The sequence below is a fragment of the Hirundo rustica genome, chromosome 2, assembly GCF_015227805.2.
Source record: "Hirundo rustica isolate bHirRus1 chromosome 2, bHirRus1.pri.v3, whole genome shotgun sequence".
Classification (NCBI taxonomy): domain Eukaryota; kingdom Metazoa; phylum Chordata; class Aves; order Passeriformes; family Hirundinidae; genus Hirundo; species Hirundo rustica.
The window spans coordinates 88169958-88190065 of NC_053451.1; the positions used below are offsets into that span (position 1 = coordinate 88169958).

The following is a 20108-nucleotide window of genomic DNA, read 5'->3' on the forward strand; positions in this document are numbered from 1 at the left end:
CCATCCTCAAGCAGATTTAATCCCCAGCTTAAAGCTGTGTAGAGCCTGTTCCCCCTCTCACCAGTCCCCACCAAGCATCTTGCCAAATCGTCATCTCATTTTTATAAAAAGCTGCCTGTATGGATGGTCACAGAGAACATGATGATGGGCTGTTAGCACTTAATGTGTCTAACTTCCCATAAGGAACAAAATGCTACAAAGACTGCAGGATTTTTCCAGGACAGGGCAGCACACAGCTTCCTCTTGTCCATCCTCAGCCACTTCCCAGATAGAAGTCATTTTTCCACGGGTGCTAAAATTAGCAGCCTCAAGCCTATGCAGTGGAATTCACAAATATATAATCCCTCTGGCTGAGGCATCAACCAAACCCAAAAAATGCCTCACATAGCATACTGCTAAAAAGGTTTACAGGAGAATCTACTGAATCAAACTATCCTTTGGGTTTTTACAATCACCTGAAATACCTTGAATTTTACTTGGCTGTGGGATTAAAAGCAGCAGAATGGCCAAGTAGCCAGTAAATATATTTTATACCTTTTGGGCTTCTTTCTTCATTGAGCTCCATTCAGGATTTAAGGCAACACAATAGAGAAATTCCTTCAATGCTTCCTCAGTCCTTTCCAATCCAGAAAGAGCTTTTGCTTTCACATAATGGCCCTGTTCACACAAAGGAAATGTACAAATCTAGAGATCATTTCTGAAATGGCAGCAAGACACCTGAAAACAAACCTGGCAGTTCAAGTCATTCTGCAGGTGAAGAACAAGATGTCTTTTGGGTAAGAACCTCTTTGACATGTGTGACTTGAAGAAATTCAGTCCCTTCTGGTGAAGAAAGATTCCCCAGTAACCCTCTGCTGCATCATTCCTTGCCAAAACCATTGCTCATTTCCTGAGAGAAGAGCTGGGAATAAGGAGGGATATTTTTCCCCCTCTAGGGACAAAGTCTACTACACATCCCACTGTGCTTGGATACACCAGAGAACAGTTTCACATACCAGGACAAACTCAGAAAGTGATGCACCTGCACTTGAAAAGGCAGTGGCACAGGGCAGCCTGGAAGTGGCAGCGGAGAGAGTTCATGATAGTCACTTCTCCTGGGTGTCTTACTAGGACAGAGACCATTTTTCACCTGTTTTATTTGGCCCCAAACCATCATGAATTTAGGGCAACGTACCAATGCTTAACCTGAAGCATTTTAGCCCACCCTACCTCTCCCATGTTCTGGAGTAACACATCCAAGGCCAACAGCTATGGTAGCCAGCTTGGGAATAAACCCTACTTTACTTTTACTAGTATCAAGAGAGGAATGCTTCACCTCTAACTTATCCACAGATATCAATCTGCATATATGCTCTAATCTGACTATGGAAATTACTTCCTTTACAATGAGAAGAAACTAAGTGTGCATTTAAGAATTCCCCTCTTGCTCATTAGACAGAAACATGTTCTACAGGTCCACCCCTGACCCACATGACCATCTCTAGCCTGTACAGAAAGTACAGCTTCATCCATCTAAGAGACTGGCTAGATAAGCAGATCCACTTTTCTTCCTCCATCATAATGCTGAAAGATGCAGTATCACATAATCTTCCTGAGCAGGTAACTCCTTCATTCTTTCGGTACTGCCCTCCAAGCTGAGACCTGTTAAGATCTTTACCATTCCACTGGAACTGGAAGAAGGCTCATGGCAAAAGCAAGTAGCAAGCACTGCATGGGCCAGGTTAATTAACACAATTATCATTTGCTGACCTGCACAAGAAGTCTGAGTACACATCGATTTTCCTCAGATGAGATAAATTTTTCTTTTCCTCAATGCAGTAAGAAGAGAGACACTGTGGGGCCTGACCCTGACCTTCTAACCTAGATGCTTGCACAGCCGCCATATAACCTTTTACATGCCTGCCACCACTGTCAGCATTACTGCACTGCACTGGGGAGCCTACAAGCTCATTTGAACTCCAGGGCCGTAAGAGCAATGTCCTTATCTGACCTGCAAGGGAGGACTGAGCTGGGCTGTCCACAAAGTACCTAAAGATCCACCACCAGGAGTTAGGCCCAGGGACTAGAGGTCCCTAGACTTCAGAGACTACTGCTGCCACCTTCCCTTTCCTATTTTCATATACCCCTGACAAGCATCAGACTGAAGGGGAGTTCCAAGGAGGACAACGAGCAGCAGGAAGGAGGGCATCTCTGTCTACCCTCCATATAAAAACACAACTGGAAACTTCTTCCTGCCTTACAGAGTCCCAGGACTCGGTTTTCATAGCAACTGAAAAGAAACCAACTTATCTATAGCTCCAATGACTACAGCATAGCAAGGAGTTTCACCAGTAACTCAGCAAGCCACTACATCTGCTATCAATAAGCCAAAAGATACTGGTAGGTGAACACTTGAATCCTAGGAGCTACTCCCAGAATTAAGTTTAATTTTATGTTGGGTTTGTTTTTTTAACTACACAGCAAATGTTTTGAGCTAATCTCTGCCTGGATGAGATGCAATACACAAAACAAAGCAGATGCCCAGAACTCCTGGAGAACATGGATTCTGGGTCAGCACATCTTATGCTGGTGTCCTCACAAACAAGAAAGTACAAGTGAAGTACGTTTGAAACACTGCTGCTTACACCATGATGACAGATTTCATTTTCAATTAACATTCTTCAGAGATGTGATTAATGAAACCTTTATCCACCTACGACTGACACGCATCACATTTCCATGGATTCAGGCAAACAGAAGACACTTCAAGAAAACATCAGAATGTGTATAATTATTTTTTCTCCCTCTGCACAGAAACCCAGCCAGCATCACCCGAGATGGGATTCCTGACTTGATGAGAAATTATCCTAGACAGAGAAGCAAACTGGATGCAGGGGAAGATTATGAACTGCCTTCCAACATGAAAGGTTTTAATGGGTGACAGGATAGATAGCCTTCAGAGACAACTACCCAACTTGCCAGAGACTCAGTGTTTCAAACAGCACCTCTCTGCCTGCTCTGCATCAACCCTGACTGGGAATGGAGCACTAGATGCACAGCCCTGCTTGCTCAGGCAGGAAGCCGAGACATTTATGCAATACCTTCTTAGTCTCTACAGGAAGACAATGCCTGCCTAAAATCCTTCCCCAATTCTCCAGACTTCGCTCTCCCCAGAAAGCAGCCAGAGGCTTTATCTGCTCAAACCTGTGCTGCAATTTTGCTTCTGATAGGAGAGAGACTGACTGCAGGTGTAATCCTAGGTGGGGTAGACTGCTGGATATTCAATCCAGCCTCAGGCAACCAGGTGCTTCTTCAATTTCTCTCTCTCCTAATATCATTTCTGATACTTGCTTCAAACAGTCCACTGCTCCTTGTAGCATGTCCTTTGGTTATGAAAAAATCCCAACCCCTCTAAGAAACACGACGACACAGGTAGACATCCCAGACATGAAATCTTAGGATTAACGAGGGAAGGAAAACAATCCTAAAGTACAGTCTGGGCGGCTCCTCAGAGAAACACATTGGCCAGCGGGGCGTCAAAGCCACTCACTTCCTGAGGCCACATCATCCCAGAGGGACCTGCAGGGCCATCCTGGGCGGCCAGAGCCTTAGGGACTGACTCTGCTGCCAAGCTGCAGCACAAGCTGTAACAGATAATAGGCACCAGCATGAACAAAACCACACCACCAGCTGCCCATCACCAAAATCCCACCAGCTGGAAAGATTCTGAGGACCTTCCAGACTTGTTCTTTGAAGAACCTGAAGTGGTTTTGGCCCTGTTAATGCCACAATGTTCTTCCAACAACACCCCCAGCAGCACTGTCCCCGGCACAGAGAGAAGCCCCGAGAAGAAACAGTTTTCATTTTGGTCTTTACAAGAAACAAGCACCGTACCGTGGGCCAGTGGGGTTTGTTCCGGCACAGGATGTCCGCATCGTGAAGAGCTTGCTGGTAATTTTTCATCAACGTACAGAGCTCTGCCCGCTGTGCTATTAATGAACACTTGCAAGGAGCTGAAAAACAAAAACAGTTGCAAGGAACGTCACGAAAAGAAATACTAGGACATGTTAAATAACCTCATATCCAGCCACTGTAACCAAAAAAAAATCACTACTTCACACCCATTACATTTATACTCTCCTGTAATGGAAAAAAAGGTAATTCCTTCATTCTTTCCTGCTTAAAATACATTCTTCTCACCCTGAGGCAACCTCTGTGTTTTATCTAGCAAGACATACTTCATATCCACAAAGAGGACACCATTGCTGTTCTCCCCATCTTGCTTACAGGACACCTCAGAAAACAAAACCAAAAAAGCTGCAAGCATTTCTATCCTCAGTGTGAAGAAATCACCAGCGCAGGATTAGAGCTAGAACATTCCCAGAAGCCACTGAGTAACAGAAACGCATGCTACCTTTACACTTCATATCCGCTTGCCTTCCCCAGGGCAAGCAAACCTCTCGTGATCACACACCTTGCCTCCACAAATTCACAAATCACATGGATTATGAACCTCCCAAGTATTATTATTCTGTCCTTTCTTAAGGTCTCTACAACAGATTTTAATTTCATAGAGCCACAGAAACACTGGCTGATCCATGTTCATTCAGCCTGTCCACCAGGACCTCCAGATCTTTTCTGCAGAACTGCTGTCTAGTCCAGCCCATCCTGCTGCACAGGGTTATCATGTCCCAGGTATACTTCCTTTGCAGAAGCAGGCAAGGCTGCTCAGCCCATGCCCCAGGTTGTACGTTTGAATGAGTCCTGCCCTCCAGAACATGAATAGCTTCTTCCTCTCCCAGTTGGTGTCAGGGACAAACTCGCTGACAGCGCGCTCTTTCGTGTGATGGAAGCTGTTAATAAGGTGCTAAACTGTGACAACGCCATGACCAAACACCTGGACAAGGCCACTGGCAGCCATCTGCCCAACAGCTCCAAGCCATTAGCGACCACCCTAAGCCCCATGGTCCAATGAATTCTCCACCTCCCTGCCACAAGGCACCCAACTTGGAAAGAAGGACAGTGCAGCAGGCTGCGGCAGCATCCTTGAAAAACACACACTAAGTCCCAAATGATGCTCTGCTTTTGCTCAGTTATGTCATCATAGGTGATGGGATTTATGAGAGCTTTACTCTTGATCACTGTTGACCTTCATGTACTGGGAGAGGCCTCTGGAAACTAGCTGCTGGTAGCTAAGTGCAGTAATCCTTTCCTAAACGTGAGCTGGGAAACTGTCAAAACTAGTAATAAACTTTACAAAGGCTCCAAGGTATGCTGAGAGACAGTATCACGTTTCTGCAAATTTTAAACTTTACATCCAAACTTACTCACATTCAAACTTTTCCACCAAGTGTCACCTTACACATATTAACACACAGGGCTCCTGTCTCCATACTTCTGCTCTCTTCAGTCTGCTTTGGCTTCACTGTTTGCGTCTCACTTCAGCGCCAGTATCCTAAACATACCCTCAGTAGGAACACATTATCCACACACAGCCCAGGTACAAACACGTATGCACGGACACAGAGCAAGAACAACTGTTGCAGGTGCCACTATTCCAAGTTCAAGGACCTACCAGGAGGGAGGGCCCAACATCAGCATCCCCCTCCCACCTCCTCCCCTCTCCGGGGCGGCTGCTACTGCTTGTGCAGCAAACCAGGCTTGCGTGGTTGCACCAAGAACCACAGCAAAGAATCAATTGACTGTAAGTTAATTCAATAGCAACAAACAGAAAGGTTTAAGAGGATCGGTTTCCCCTCAACTAATTCACTGTACAGCCACACAAACTTGAGTGCCAGAACACGGGATGAGAAGGAAAGAAGCAGCAAAGAGTACTGCCTTTTTTGGCTGGAGTGTGGACTGATGCCAGATATACTAACTTCAGCATGACTTATCAAGGCTGATGCTTCTCCACTGGTCTCAGACTGTGACAGCTAGAGACTACACTTAAAGAACCCCGCAAAAGCTCACACGGTGGAGTTCTGTGCTGGCTTTTGTTTGTGTGGTTTTGTCATAGTTTGTTGTGGGGTTTTTTTAACTATTACACATGCTACATGCAGTGATCCACATTTCTACCTGTTCGTTTTTAAAAAGACTGCAAGTGAAACGAAACTGAAAAGCAATTAGCCTAAGATCTTCAAATAACTTTTTGTTTCTTTTAGCAATGCTTGAATATAAAATTATTTAATTTGGCTGCATTTGTACAGTAAGGAATTCATACTTTGTGTTTCCATCTTTGTATCTGCTACAGGGTACCTAGGTGCAGGGTATACTGAGGGGCATAGAAGCAGCAAGCAGAGTTAGGCAGGAAAGCAGGGTGCAAGGTAGGGTATTTCTGGAACCATAGGGAAAGGAAGCAGCGTGAGATCATGGGTCAAGTCAGCTTGCTGCTTCTGTTCACTACTGCACATTTGGCCACACCGATGCTTTCCAGCACTCTTCAGAACAGGTCACACATCCAACAGACCCAGAGAGAGGAGAACAGGTTCATCAGCTCTTTTTCAGGAACTTTTCTTCACAGCAAAAGTTTAAAGCAAAAACAAAAACAAAACAACAACAACAAAAAACCAACAACAAAAAACCAACAACAAAACAAAAAAAACCCCACAACCATTGCGGAGCACAACAAGTGTGGCAAAGGCTGCAGATCCTCCTGAAGCACAGTCCAAAGGGTCTCACAACATGAAAGGAAAATAAACCAACCTGGAGCCAAGCCAGAAAATGTTACATGTATTCTCAGCTTGAACCACCTGTTCACTGAGACTCAATCAGAAATCATAAGGTGTGGCCCATCTAAATGAGTAACTGGCAAGGCATGTTTAGTTAACAGAGAAAAGATAAACCCAACAAACCAAGAAGCTTTGCTAAAGACTAAAGTATTTATGAGTGTAACAGGTCTTCTACAGGGAGATGAAGCATCTAGACTAGATGCCATAGCTAGAGTGGTGCCCAGCCACCTCCATTCAGGCTCACCTCGCTCACAGAGCAAGCAGTGCACTCTGAAATCTTGCTGGCTCTACACCCAACCCAGGCATCCCTAATTCCCAGCATCGTGCTTTCAGTAGGACTGTCGCAGGAGAGTCTGCCTATCATGAGGGCAAAGCTAGATGGACTGAAACCTCCTCCTTCGCCAGTGGAACTGAGGTATCAGCTGGCTGACTCCAACTCAGGGTCCACATGGAAGTGGGATGAAAAAGTATATACCCAGCTGCAGCCTAAAAACGACAGGGTTTCTTGCGAGCACCAGGATATTGAGTTATTCCACACCACAGCAAATGCTGTGGTGAAAATAATCAGTCACAGAAGGTGGAAGGAGAGGGCTTGAGGATGTACAGAGTTTATGAACGCTGCTGGATGCCAGTATACAACTATGCCAGTCTTCAAGGCCAGGCTGGACAATGCCTTGAGCACCCCAATCCAGTGATCTAGTGGAAAGTGTCCCACCCAATGGGACTAGGTGATCTTTAAGGTACCTTCCAACTCTTAACATTTTGGTTCTACACTATAATAACGGTCAAGTTCATTTTTGCAATTAAAAAAAAAAACAAAAAAACCAACCAAAAACCAAACCAAACAAACAAAAACAAACAAACAACAACAACAACAAAAAACACCAACAAAGCAAAACTCCAAAGAAACAACCCTAAAAGAAAAAGCTGCACAATAGTCAAAAGTTTGTTTTAAAATAATGCACCCTTTCTCTCTTCTGGAGATAAAGCACAGAGAAAAAAAAAAAAGTTTTATGAAATGACTTACTATTTCAGGCCAAATTAAAAAAGAAAAGCGTAGAAAATTTTACTGTTTCCACAATACCAGCAGATGGCATTTTGTGAATCCAACTCCTCCTGGGAATCTACAGCTGCACAGCAAAATTTATGTCCTTGTCAGCATCAGGGTTGCACTGCTGAAGCTCCCAGGATCTGCGGCTCCAGGCAGCTGGGACACAGGGACTTCCTCCAAGACAAGTCCTGGAAGTCTTCCCAAGCATCTCCCTTCCTCCTGACATAATCCCACTGTACCAGACAAAACCCTGGCCCATACAGGGCCCTGAGCAGAGGTATGTTTGGGTCTTTGCCTCCTGAACCCTCCTTTGGACCATCAAAAATTGCCTACCCTGGGTGTGATTGCCAGCTTGGATTTCTTCAAAATCATTAATTTTCCTCTCACACCATCTTTGTGCTCATATGCACCTTTGTTACACCGTGCTTTTACTTAAACAGAAGCTGTCACCCAAAATTACTTTTCTAGATATGCCCAAGCATTCAATTTTTTTAAAAAACTATTCTGTTGAGTTTGGGAGGCTGGAAGGAGAACAGGGCTCCCCAAAATCTCCTTGTGCCTGGAAGACAGCTAGAGGAATTATGAAAATTTGCCCAGCTGGCTGTAGATGATGATAGAAGTTTTACTGTAATAAACTACACTGTTATTTCTTCCAGGAACTCAGAAAAGAACTAACAAGTTTAAAGTTGCTAGAACTCTCTAGCTCTCCTTATCTGACAATTCTTCCTAGAAAACTGCATCTTATTCACACATACTTCAATTCTACGCATATTTCCAGAAGGCATGAGCAGAACTGAAATAATGTCATCACAAGCACCTTTCAGTCTTGCTTGTAAGAGTCAGTATTTCAGCAGAAACTTCTTCCACATTTTAAAGAAATTTCTGCCCTGGAGAGCGAAAGAAACTTGGCTTGTTTTGCTACATTATGCATTTAGTTCTGAACATTTCAGTATGGAAAGCCTTTTAATAAGCTTGAAAAATAATATGAAACATACATTTTTATTTCAGTGAGAAATTAACAAGTTTCAATAATTAACTGAATAGCAAATTAGCTTTTCACCTCTAATTTCATGTAAGCATGACAAGTGCACACAAAAAATGGATGCACAGGCTTGTTTGGTAGAGAAAGAGGGGGTGGCAAAGAGAAAGGTACAGTTTAGATAAAATAATTAGCAGAAGTAGTAAAGACGTTCAGGATTTTAAAATAAAACTTCATTTCACATCAAAGATGAAAACCAGGGTCAGCTTCCCAAACCTGATTGAGGACAACGAACATGATCACATACTTGCAATCAGCAAACCCATGTTTTCTAAATCATCAGTCCACCTTAACTGGATTAACAAGTGGACTTGAAAAAGTATACGTATTTTCTAAATATCATGGCTTTTCCTCCTTGCATTTGCAAGACTGGAACCTTCCTGACATGAAGTAATCAAAGACTACAGAGGAATGTGCAAGAGCTTTTAGTGCACAGAGAATGCACTAAAAGATGGCTCTTCCTCCAGAAGTCTGCTTGTGCAGCCCAGCACCCTTCCACAGCACTTGGGAGGCAGGCTCTTGTGAACAGGACTCAGCAGGCAAACGGAACAGCTATTTCCCCTGGGGGACCCAGGGACAAACACTGGCACACAGTAGTGTATGGCCTTAGGTACTCTTCAAGTAGGCTGTGGTGAGGATGAGGTCACAGGGCACCACCATCCTCCACTTGGAGCCTGTGCCACCAATTTCTAGGAAGATGTAATTTTAAGATTGATACTAATTTCCTGTGGGCCTCTCTATTTTGCTGCTCAAAAGCCCAGGCTTAAGAACACAACTCTTGCAGCGTGCTGAACAAAATGCCTTAGATTCTCAGCAGTGTTATTTCAGGCTCAGTAAGTCCCCAGCTAGGAAGCCCCATATGTTATTTAAAGCTGGACTGTCATCACTGCTAAGCACAGCTAATTACTATTCCCATCATTACTCAGGAGAAACACCAGAAGGGAAGTTGCATGCTGCCCACGAGAGCTGCTACAGATGATGCAGCTAACTCTGCACCCTCGCTTTTGTGCTGTAGCTCTGGCCTCATGAGGCAAAAGCATGCCAATTACATTGCATTACTTTATTACAAATTAAGGTATTACCAATTACGTTAACCTATAGTTTAGTTTACATGTCTACAGCTCCAAAGCCAATGATAACCTTCTTCCCAAACCCGTTAAGTCATGAATTTCAGCAGGAGCAAAAGTCCCGAATTCAAGAACGACCCAGCACAGAGGTAAACGTATTATATTAGATCATTGCTCCCTCCTATGAAAACCCCAAGCTTTCAACACTCTGCACTCTTTCCAGATAATATAGCACAAAACAAAACACCCTCCCTGTTATTTTCAGTTCCCACTCTACCCCCCTTTGGGCACTGAGGCTGCTTCACATGATGTACCCCAAGTCCATCTAGGGACTCTTGGCACTTATATAATAAAAGCAGTAAGTACACAAATATTACTCATTTTTCAATGTTTACTAATTCACCTAGCATTTAGTTCAAGGCTGGGAAAGGTCTCCTACCAAAACCACAGTCAGAACAGAATTATCCTCTCAAACAGCAGGTACGAGACTGCCCCAAATCAAGATATCTATGGACCGAAGTATGATATAACAAGATTCAAAACCAAAACAAAAAACATCAAGGGGTCAACCCCCTGCCAGATCTCCAACGTATCCACGGAAAAGTTCTCATCTTCGCAAAGAAACAGGACCTGTGCTAGGTGCAAAAGAACCTGTGATTGCAAGGAGACTCTAAAGACACTATCTTACTTTACAGACAAGGTGGGACCAGCCAAGTAGGTCTCCCACAACCACAGTTTATTTAACAAGATCAATTTACAGTCAGATATTCTATCATAAAACTACTTTGCCAGTGACAACATAGTTGCCTTCTCAGACATTAGTACACAGGCTACATTTCTAGAAGTTACCCTTCAGGTCTCTCTGTAAACTCTTTTTCCAGTTAAAGCTTGTTTCAGAATTTCTGACTTTTGCAAAAAGGACCCTCATTTCTCTGTTACTACCTCACTTCTTCTGTCCTCAAATAGAGCGGATCCCTTAATATATTTGCAAAAAAGAAAAGAGTACTGCAATACCCTACTAATTTTAAGATAAGGAAGCACAAGTCAATTCTATAAATGTCCTTTCAAAAGCAAAAGACTGTTATACTTCAACAAAGAAAAAAAAGAAGTGTATGCTATTTGAAGAGAACTTCATAATTCTTTAGACTTTGATAAGTAGGTATAGTTCATTCTTGAGGATTGCTGAAGTAGTTCAATTATTTATAGGAAATTACACTGAGATTACATACATAAAGGGGAGAGGGAAAACACAGTTCTGCACCATTTAAGATGGGATAAGTTACACGAGCAATGTTAATTACTTTAAAAAAACTACAAACTCACAGCAAGACTGTCTTCCCTTTGCCAGTGATGAAAAAGCCTCCTGAACACCTAGGCTCTGGTCTTGCAGCTCGGCAATGCCTCTGCCTTCAGCAGACCGTCTGCAAGCAGGCAAAAACTTCCAGAGACCCAGCTACAGGGTCTCAGAGCACTCAACCACAAGCTCTGTACAAACTAAGAGCAACAGGAGCTTCTTCTTCAAACAACTTGACATGTTTCCAGTGGTGACATACATGAAGTATTTACTACTATTTTTCAAGCACTACATCACAGTAAAAGAGGGAGGGGAGGCACTGAGAAGCAGAACTCTGCAAAATATTTCAAGTTTAAAAATAACTCTGGGATTAATGCAACAGTCTCTAGATAACCTTGACTCCTAGTTTTACACATTTTTCTGTCGATGTTGAACAGAGCAAAAAGGTTTCGGAGACACACTTTAAGCGGATTCCAAGACACGATTTTACAGAGGGATCTGAAAGTTCCTTTTTTAGCACAGCTCCTCTACACAACAAGCATCTACTATTTTTTGTACAGATAATTTCAGAAACACTACCTCTCATTCTTATCTTAAAGTTACCTTACTTTAGGAACAACAAAATTAAATATTCTTCAGATAAATTATTAACATGACTGAACCAGTTGTTGTTGCAGGAGTCATGACAGCTGTCTACCATGGCTTTTTTGGTGGTTTTGCTTTTTTGTTGTTTTTGGCTGGTGCAACATCAAAGACTTACTTCTTTACTACTGCAAAAAGAAAAGTGCACCCAAGATCCTGTGATGAGGGAAGATTTGGCTAACATCTTTTTTACCATATCAGGAAATGACAAATGACCTTATCTTTTAATAGCAGCCTTCTAGAAATGGTGTACAAAAGAAGAGACCATTAAAGTGTTCTAATACATATAACGCACATACAGGTGCACGTGGATGCTCTCTAGCAGTTGTCTTTGATTGAGACTGGTGCGAGTGCATCGTTAACAAGGGTACAACCTTAGAAAATGACAGAATTAATAAAATGCATACAATGGCATCAGCCACCTCTACAAAAATTCAAGCACAGCTCTCTCTAAGGAGAGCTCAGTAGCTTCCTTTTACAGATTGGAACTCTTTGCTTCTTCTGACCCTGACCCAGGACTAACAGAGAAATCCATCACTGGTCAGGGCTGCAGTAGGAAAGCACCTGAAGGCTGTTCCACCAGTCCACCAGGAAATTCTCATCATCCTTCCCCCCACCTCTTATCTGAAACAACTTAGACACACACATGGAAGGAAAATGCCCAAGCAAATTATTTCCAGGGCATGGCAAAATGCTTGCCCACACCTACCTTACGGCTGTAAACACTCAGTCTAACTCTAACTCCAAGAATGCTTGGCTGGAAGTTTACCTATGCCATGCTCTCCAGGAAGGAGCGCAAGCCCACAATCTTCATTTACCTAGCAGGTATACCTACAGCACTTTCTCTTGAATCAACTCACACTGAGTGTCTGTATCATCCTTTGTGTCTTTTTTCTACTGCCTCCTGGCCTGCCCCACCCCCTTAATTCAATTCTTACAAAGGGAGAATTTGGAAGGCGTCAGATAAATTACCATGAATTGCTTGGCCACAAAAATAATTGCTTGGCCACAACAAGCTTTCTTTTGGATCAGACCAACTTATGGTGATCATCCACCAGGGTGAGGGGGGAGGGTTCTCCAAGGTCTGGTCAAGAGAGGCAGATTCTCCTCTTTCCACCAAAGCTCAGGAAAGCTTCTGCATTTTGTTTCCGCTAACACCACAACCACTACCCAGTGGGCCAGAGGCCAGTAAGCAGCTCTCCACTCCGGGAGACTGGAGATGGAGCATCCCCAGCACGCACACAGCAGCACCTCCCCAGCCTACCTCACAGCACTGCTACCTCTCACACTACTTTGGGCTTGGTACAAACTCACCTCCTCTCTCTGGCCGTTCCTACACCATCCTTTATCCACTTGAAACAAAGATCTACATAGACATATGTGCAAAGGAGCCTTTTCTTCCTAACTCCTCAATCTTTCACCGTATTTTGAAACCTCTGTGATACAGTTGAGCTTTATCTCCCACATGCTCATTCTGGAACCCTTGGCAGGTGTGGAACTAAAATCCTGGGCAATGTGAGCAGCTGCATGCATTAGCTATCCCCCCCACCCCCCAGGACAAACGTATTTCTGCTCAGAAAGAGTCCATCACACTAGAAATAAACACAACCACTTTGAGTGCTGGCTGAGCCATTACCACGCTCCAGAAACAATGATTTTCTCAGGCCTGATAAACTTTGCAGCAGTGGGTAACTACACACAGAAGCCAACGTGTCTCATGTAGAAACAGGGTGTCCTGGAACACCAGTGTCCAGATAGGATGTGTGTGCCACCCTCAGGGCTGAGACCCAACTGTACAGCACACAGCAAGCACACAGGTAGCTGCTCCATCGTGCCACAGGAGCCGGGGCAGGGTCACCCTTCCACACTCGAAGCTCATTTGAGATTAGGGTCAGGTGGGCACAACAGGGTCACAGCACCTCCCAGCAGAGCCACAGCCCTGTGGGCAGGCTTGAGAGACCACCCAAGACCTGCAACTGCTGACACAGCCCAAGAAACAGAACTGCTACAAAACAGCAGCAACAGAAGCCACAGAACTACACCCCTGGGCTTTGCATCCCTGAGCAGACATCTTCAAGTTTATTTACAGGATGCTAACAGGCTGTCTCAGTACAAAGAAGGGCACAGAGAAATTCTGGACCCAAGACTACCCCAAACTTCTCACACTCTTCATTCACGTTGTCTAATGAATGTACTCTCGTCCCAAAGAGAGCTTCATTTCTTTTAGAACCATACTTGGGAAAAGCTCTATTCACAATCTTCTCAATGGAACAACAGCTACCTGCTGCCTCTGTAACTGGGAACTGCTTTGGAAAAATAAAAACAAAAACAAAAAAAAAAAAAAAAAAAAAAAAAAAAAAAAAAAAAAAAAAAAAAAAAAAAAAAAACAACAAAACAAAACAAAAACAACAAAAAAAAAACACATTCCCAAAAGCACATCCTCAAAACACCTTAATTTGTCACTGAAATCTGGCTTACTTTAAGAGCCTGTATGCCTGGATATAAGGAAATAACTGTATTCCTCCCAAGCACAGTTCCTCCAGAGAGTATCTCCATCAGAGGGAGAGCAGCAGGCGAAAGTAAAAAGGGCGCAGAAAGCACATACTGCACAAACAGGCCCCAAACCCAAATAAACAAAACAACCCCACAAACAAAGCAATCCTGCATACATATATCATATATGTAATTTTAATTAACCTAGGAGTCCAGATAATCAAAAGACTAGTTAGAAGAGAAGGGATGTCAGAGAGGAAGCCCACCTCTGATCCCCACAAATGAAATTCAGAAAGCTGGGGTAATGGCTATGAGAGCAACATTTGGACAATACTTGATATTATGATGGCTGAACAGCATAACGCTTGGCACAAAAAAACATCCATCTGGATACAAACGCTTTCTTTCAAGCAGCTTGACATGTGCTTGCTTTGAAGCTGTGGTAATTAGATACCTTACAATAATGGAGGATCTATTACAATGTCTATAGCAGCAAAAAAAAAGAAGGCAGTGACTTTGTACAAAACAGCAGAGATCACATCTCAAGAGGACTGGAAGGATCAAATAGCAAAGCTGATTTTCTTAAGAACAAAAAAAACCCCACTCAGCCACACCTGAATCCGTAGCAGCCTAGGCGAGTGAACATGGGAGCAGCAGTGTTGCAGATGTGATAGTTAAGGACAAAAAATGGACATACTCACTAAAAGCATAAGTTTGTAAGACTAACTAGTTCAACTGGAAAAAGCTGACAACGTGAAGACATATAGACGTCATCCCAGGCCTGAAATATGTACCAGACATTCCAGACTGTAGCAGAAATGTAATTCAAGAATTGAAGCACCTCAAGAGCTAACATGTGAATCAGGAGAAGGTTACAATCAGAACCAGCAAGTGTAAGAAAACTTGCTTTAATATTGCATCAAGCAAAGCTAATTGTAACAAATGGAGTAGGAAAGTATTCCACATAAAACACCAGTAAAAAAGTGTGTGTGTACTGCCAAGAAACCTGGAATTTTACCTGACTTTATACCACAATTGTAGAATCAATGTGTTCACGTGCCACCAGTCACTAAAAAGAAATTTTAATGATACCCAGGCCCTTGACACTCAATAGCAACACACAAGCATTTGGAAGCTGTAAAAAACACTTATCTTCTCACACATTAGATGTTGGTTTGGCCAGGAGTAGAGGAAACTGAGGGGACACCTCATCACAATTTACAGCTTCCTCACAAGGGCAAGTGGAGGGCCTGGCTTTTCTCTGGTGACTAGGGACAGGACCTGAGGAAACAGCATGAAGCCAAGTCCAGGGAGGGTTAGGTTGGATTTTAGGAAAAGATTTTTCACCCAGAGGGTGGTAGGGCACTGGAACAGGCTCCCCAGGGAAATGGTCACAGCCACAAGCTTGACAGAGTTCAGGAAGCTTTTGGACAATGATCTCAGGCACATGGTGTGACTTCTAGGGCTGTCCTGTGCATTTAAGTCACCCATATGCTAACATTTAGGTACCAAACAATTAGAAAAGAGCTGTGGGGTTTTTTCCCCCTTATTTACCACGATAGTTGGCTGGAAAACAAGAAGGCAACTCCGGCATGCCGAAAAGCAGTACCTGATGAATATGTGGCAAGAATTTAAGAACATGAGGCTCTTACACAGCAGTTCAATTTGTGAGAAACAGCACTGACATGCACAAAACATCAAAAAAGATGATGGGCTGGGGACATGGGCTGCCCTTAATCAGCAGGAATTTGGACCCACTACAGGGAAATTATGACATGTAAGCCTATGGCTTTTGCATTTCAAAAGCTAGCAAGATACTTGTTGTTATTTCCAATTACAATTTTAATAAAAAGAAAAAACTGAATTTCACTGACAGAGCAAGGACTTTCTGAACAGATTCCCAGGCTGCTTGGGAAATCACCAAAGACAGAAATAAAGACACTGCAAAGGAGTTATCTTGAGAGCCTGATGCACAACAGCCGTGGCTGGAGATTGTACTCAAGGGGCAGGAAGGAGAAAGACAAGTGCTGTGTGAGAACACCAGCAGCACACCACAGTCTTCCCTTTCCTTTCACCCCCATGCAGGCACGGCAAGCAGCAGAGACAACAGTGAGAAATAGTTCTTTTAAAAAACTCTTCAAACATTAATTTCATTGATGAGATGCTATTTTCCCCAGCAGTAGAACCCTGAACCCAAAATATTAGGAGGCTTCCCTACTGAAAACTCACCGTATTCACCAGTGACCTACATTAAGCCTCTCCTCTCTCTCGGCTTCACCTTCCTTCTTGGGCTCCATCCTGCCCTACTTTAACAGGGATTACTTCAGCTAAACCACGTAACAGTTTTATAGGGACACTCAGCTAGGACTGAAAACTTGTCACATCTAGACGGAAGAGTGGAAGAAATAGCAGAAGTAATGGTTTCCACAGCCAGCATCAGCTGTGAGGAGATAGTAAGCTATGCCATCCCATCCCAAACTCTTCTGTCTCCAAAGCCTATCATGATACCGTGGCAAAAAATGAAAGTGAGTCAAGGTCAGGCAAAATGGTGAAATTGTTTCTCTCCACAACAAAATAAATTAAAAAAAAAAAAATCAGAGCCATTTATCCCTGCACGTAACAACTGGATCAAGGAACACGATTTTTTAGTCAATGCAGAGAAGGAGCTCATTGTCAGAGGAGCGGCACAGATTTCCCTACACTTGTCTTTCAAAGACATTTACCCGCAGGATTTCGTCAGTGTTAAAACGACGGAGGCTTTCTCCCCCCTTCCTCCTCGATTAAACCGGACATCCATCACACTGAGACCGGAGATCCCGGGGGATTTGCCGAGATCGCGGCTCTCCCCCCCTCCACGCCCCCCCGACATTCACGGCACTGTACCACCCCCACCGCTCGCAAGGGCAAACAAGCCGGGCGCACGCACGCATACATCCACTACTACAAGGCTACAACCGAGCGAGCAGGATCCACCTACTACTCGGCGCAGAGCCTGAAAACGAGCTGGTTTTGATAAACTAAGGCTGCCATCGGTTTGGCAGAGGAGGAAGGCAGGCATTTTTATTTAAAGCCAAGCTCTTCAGAGAACACCGTGCACGCAGAAATCCTGCGTGTCAACAAAGAGGCTACGCTCAAAACACGGGCGGACCATCTCCCCAAGGCTAAACGTAGATTAATCATTAAGTATTTTGCACAGTGCAAGATAAAGGAAATTGAGCCTTTACACCTACTGATATCTCATTAGGCGTTTTCAAAGCTTTCCTCTTGCTCAAGGTGCAGCTGCACGTAGCTGAATGAATCCGATCCACATACTCATTTATTCCACGAAGCCGCGGAGGGGCTCAACACGACCACTACTGCGTATCCTACACTGAATGATAGCTTCCCCATAAATAGGAAAGCAGGTTTTCTAGAAATACTGCATAATGAGTCATCGGCAGCGAACAGCTAAACGCCAGGCACCTTCAAAGCAAGGACAGAAATACCAGTGGAACAAAAATAGCCATTCACTGGAGCGGGGGGCGGGCGTGAGGAGACCCGCTGGCACGATTCCCGCTCGTAACCTCCCCCAGGTACCCCCTCCCGCCATCCACCGCAAGCCCTCTCCCCGCCCGGCTGCGGGGGCCAGCCCGGTGCCGGCGGGCAGCGCTGCCCCCGCCGCGCCCCCCTCCTCCTCCTCCTCCTCCTCCCCGCCGGCGCCACTCACCCATCTCTAGGGCCTGGTTGTACTTCTCCAGGGCGGCCGGCAGCTCCTGGCGCTCCCGCAGCGCGTCGCCCTCGGCGCGGAGCCGCCTCGCCCGGCTCTCGGCGCCGAACCACTTGTGCAGCAGGTTGCCCAGCACCACGTTGACCCGCGGGCGGCCGGCGGCCGGCGGCAGCGCGGCGGCGGCAGGGGTCGGCTCGGCGGGGCGGCGCGGGCGGTGGCAGCGGCCGCAGTCGCCGGGCTCGGCGCAGCGGCGGCAGTGGGTGTGCCCGCAGTGCAGGGTCACCGGCTCGCACAGCAGCCGCCGGCACAGCGGGCAGGCGAAGAGCTCGGGCGGGCGGCAGCACGCCGGGTCGCCCAGACCTTCGCCCTCCGCCCCGCCGCCGCCGGCCCCGCCGCTCCCCCAGGGCGGGAGGCGCAGCTCCTTGTCGCGGATGCTGAGGGCGACGCTCTCCGCCAGCTCCCGCAGCTCCTCAGGCCGGAGCCGCGCCAGCCGCGCCGCCGCGCCGTAGGCGTCCAGCGCCTCGGCCATGCGGCCGGCCCTGGCCAGCGCGTCGGCGCGGCGGAGGCACAGGCCCCGCTCGGGCTGCGGCAGCCCGGCCAGCTCCGAGCCGTAGATCTCGGCCGCCAGCTCGAAGTTGCCGCCGCGGAAGGCCTCCTCCGCCACCTGCAGCATCTCGGCGCAGGGTCCCCCCGCCGCCGCCGCCCTGGCCCCGGCCCCGGCGGCGGGCGGCAGCGCGCAGGGCCCCGGGCCCAGCTCCATGCCCGCGCGGCGCCGCCGGCCCCGGGCCGCCCTACTCCATGCTGGGCCCGCGGCGCTGCCGACTCCGGCTTCTTCCTGGGAGGGGACGGCGACGGAAGGGAGGGAGGGAGGGATGGAGAGGGGGCGTGTCACATCTCTGCAGCAGGGGGGCGGCTCCCGGGAGGGGGAAGGGGGAACGGCGGCGGGGATGGGGGGCGGACCGGCTCCCGGCTTATGTAAGGGGCGAACGGGCGGGTGAAACCACCGGCGGCCGGCAGACGGCCCGCCCTCCCCGGGGGCAGCGGTGGCGCGGCGGGAGCTCCTCTTCCCTCCCTCCCCCCCCCCCCGTGCCCGCCCTGCCGCCGCCGCCAGGTGCCGGTGCCGCACGTGCCCGCCCCGCACGTGCCCCGCGCCGCCGCGCCAGCACGTGCGCCCGGTCCGGCGGCGGCTCCCCGCGGGAGCGGGGCCGGGGGGGCTTCCGCCGTGCGGCTCCTGCCGAGCTCAGCCTCTTCCTTCCCGTTTCCTGGTGCCCGGCGTTAACCGCTTCCTCGCCGGGGCTGCCGGGCCCTCCCGTGCCATCGCCCCCCCGTCCCGCCGTGCGCCGGCGGACCCCCGTGCCGCCCCGCCGCCGGGCGCGGCCTCTCCGCCGGCAGCACCGCGCCGGGTGGGTCGGGGAGCGTTATCGGTCGTTTCTTTTTATTTCTGTGGTCCCCGAGAAAGCGAGTACTTGCTGTGTCTCAAATAAATAAAGACACAAATAAAAATAATAACATTTCCCAAACCCCACAACTGTAGGGGAAAAAAAATTCCTTTTCTGTAAGTGGCAGCCTCGCCAGCACAGCTTGGGATCCACGAGTCGTGCTGAGCGCTGGCTTGTGCATCGGCAGCAACACTAAAGATAATGCAGCTGGAAGTTAGTTAATCATGGGTGAGTCAGAGAGGAATCCAACTTGCTCCGCAGGAATAACAGGAGCGGGAAAAAAAAAAAAAAAAAAAAAAAAAAAAAAAAAAAAAAAAAAGGTTAGGCAACGTTTATTTTAGACCCAGCTGTAAACAAACTGCTCTGAGAAGCGGAAAGTCTGTCAATCCAATGGGGAGATACCCAGGTCCAGCTGCTTTTTGGGCTGCTGCAGCTGGACAGCAGAGGGTATTTTTGGCTTTGCCTCTCTCCTGCTAGGCCTCCGGCCCCCAGCTAATGGCCTCAGCCCACATCAGGAAAACCTCATCACTATTGTACCAAATAGTCTTTATACTATGAAAGTGTAATGATTTTCTAAATAGTATGGCATTAACTTTCTTTAGATGTATGTGCTTGATGTCATATACTGCACAGTCAGGCTTAGGTAAACATCAGTATTCATGGTGGAGTA

At 46.5% G+C, this 20108-nt stretch overlaps 1 protein-coding gene across 2 annotated transcripts in view; it reads right to left on the bottom strand.

The window, feature by feature from the left end:
* LONRF2 (LON peptidase N-terminal domain and ring finger 2) overlaps positions 1-20108 on the bottom strand; it is a 51396-nt gene that overhangs the window by 15605 nt on the left and 15683 nt on the right. Inside the window, exons 1-3 of one of the 2 annotated variants that reach the window (XM_040056512.2) lie at positions 18000-18854; positions 3874-3992; positions 535-657 (exon numbers count right to left, since the gene is read on the bottom strand). In XM_040056512.2, coding sequence (XP_039912446.1) covers positions 535-657; positions 3874-3992; positions 18000-18759 — 1002 coding nt within the window. In that variant the 5' untranslated portion in view covers positions 18760-18854. Of the gene's footprint in view, positions 1-534; positions 658-3873; positions 3993-17999; positions 18855-20108 lie in introns of those variants that run through there. The other variant, XM_040056513.2, reaches the window with a different exon arrangement.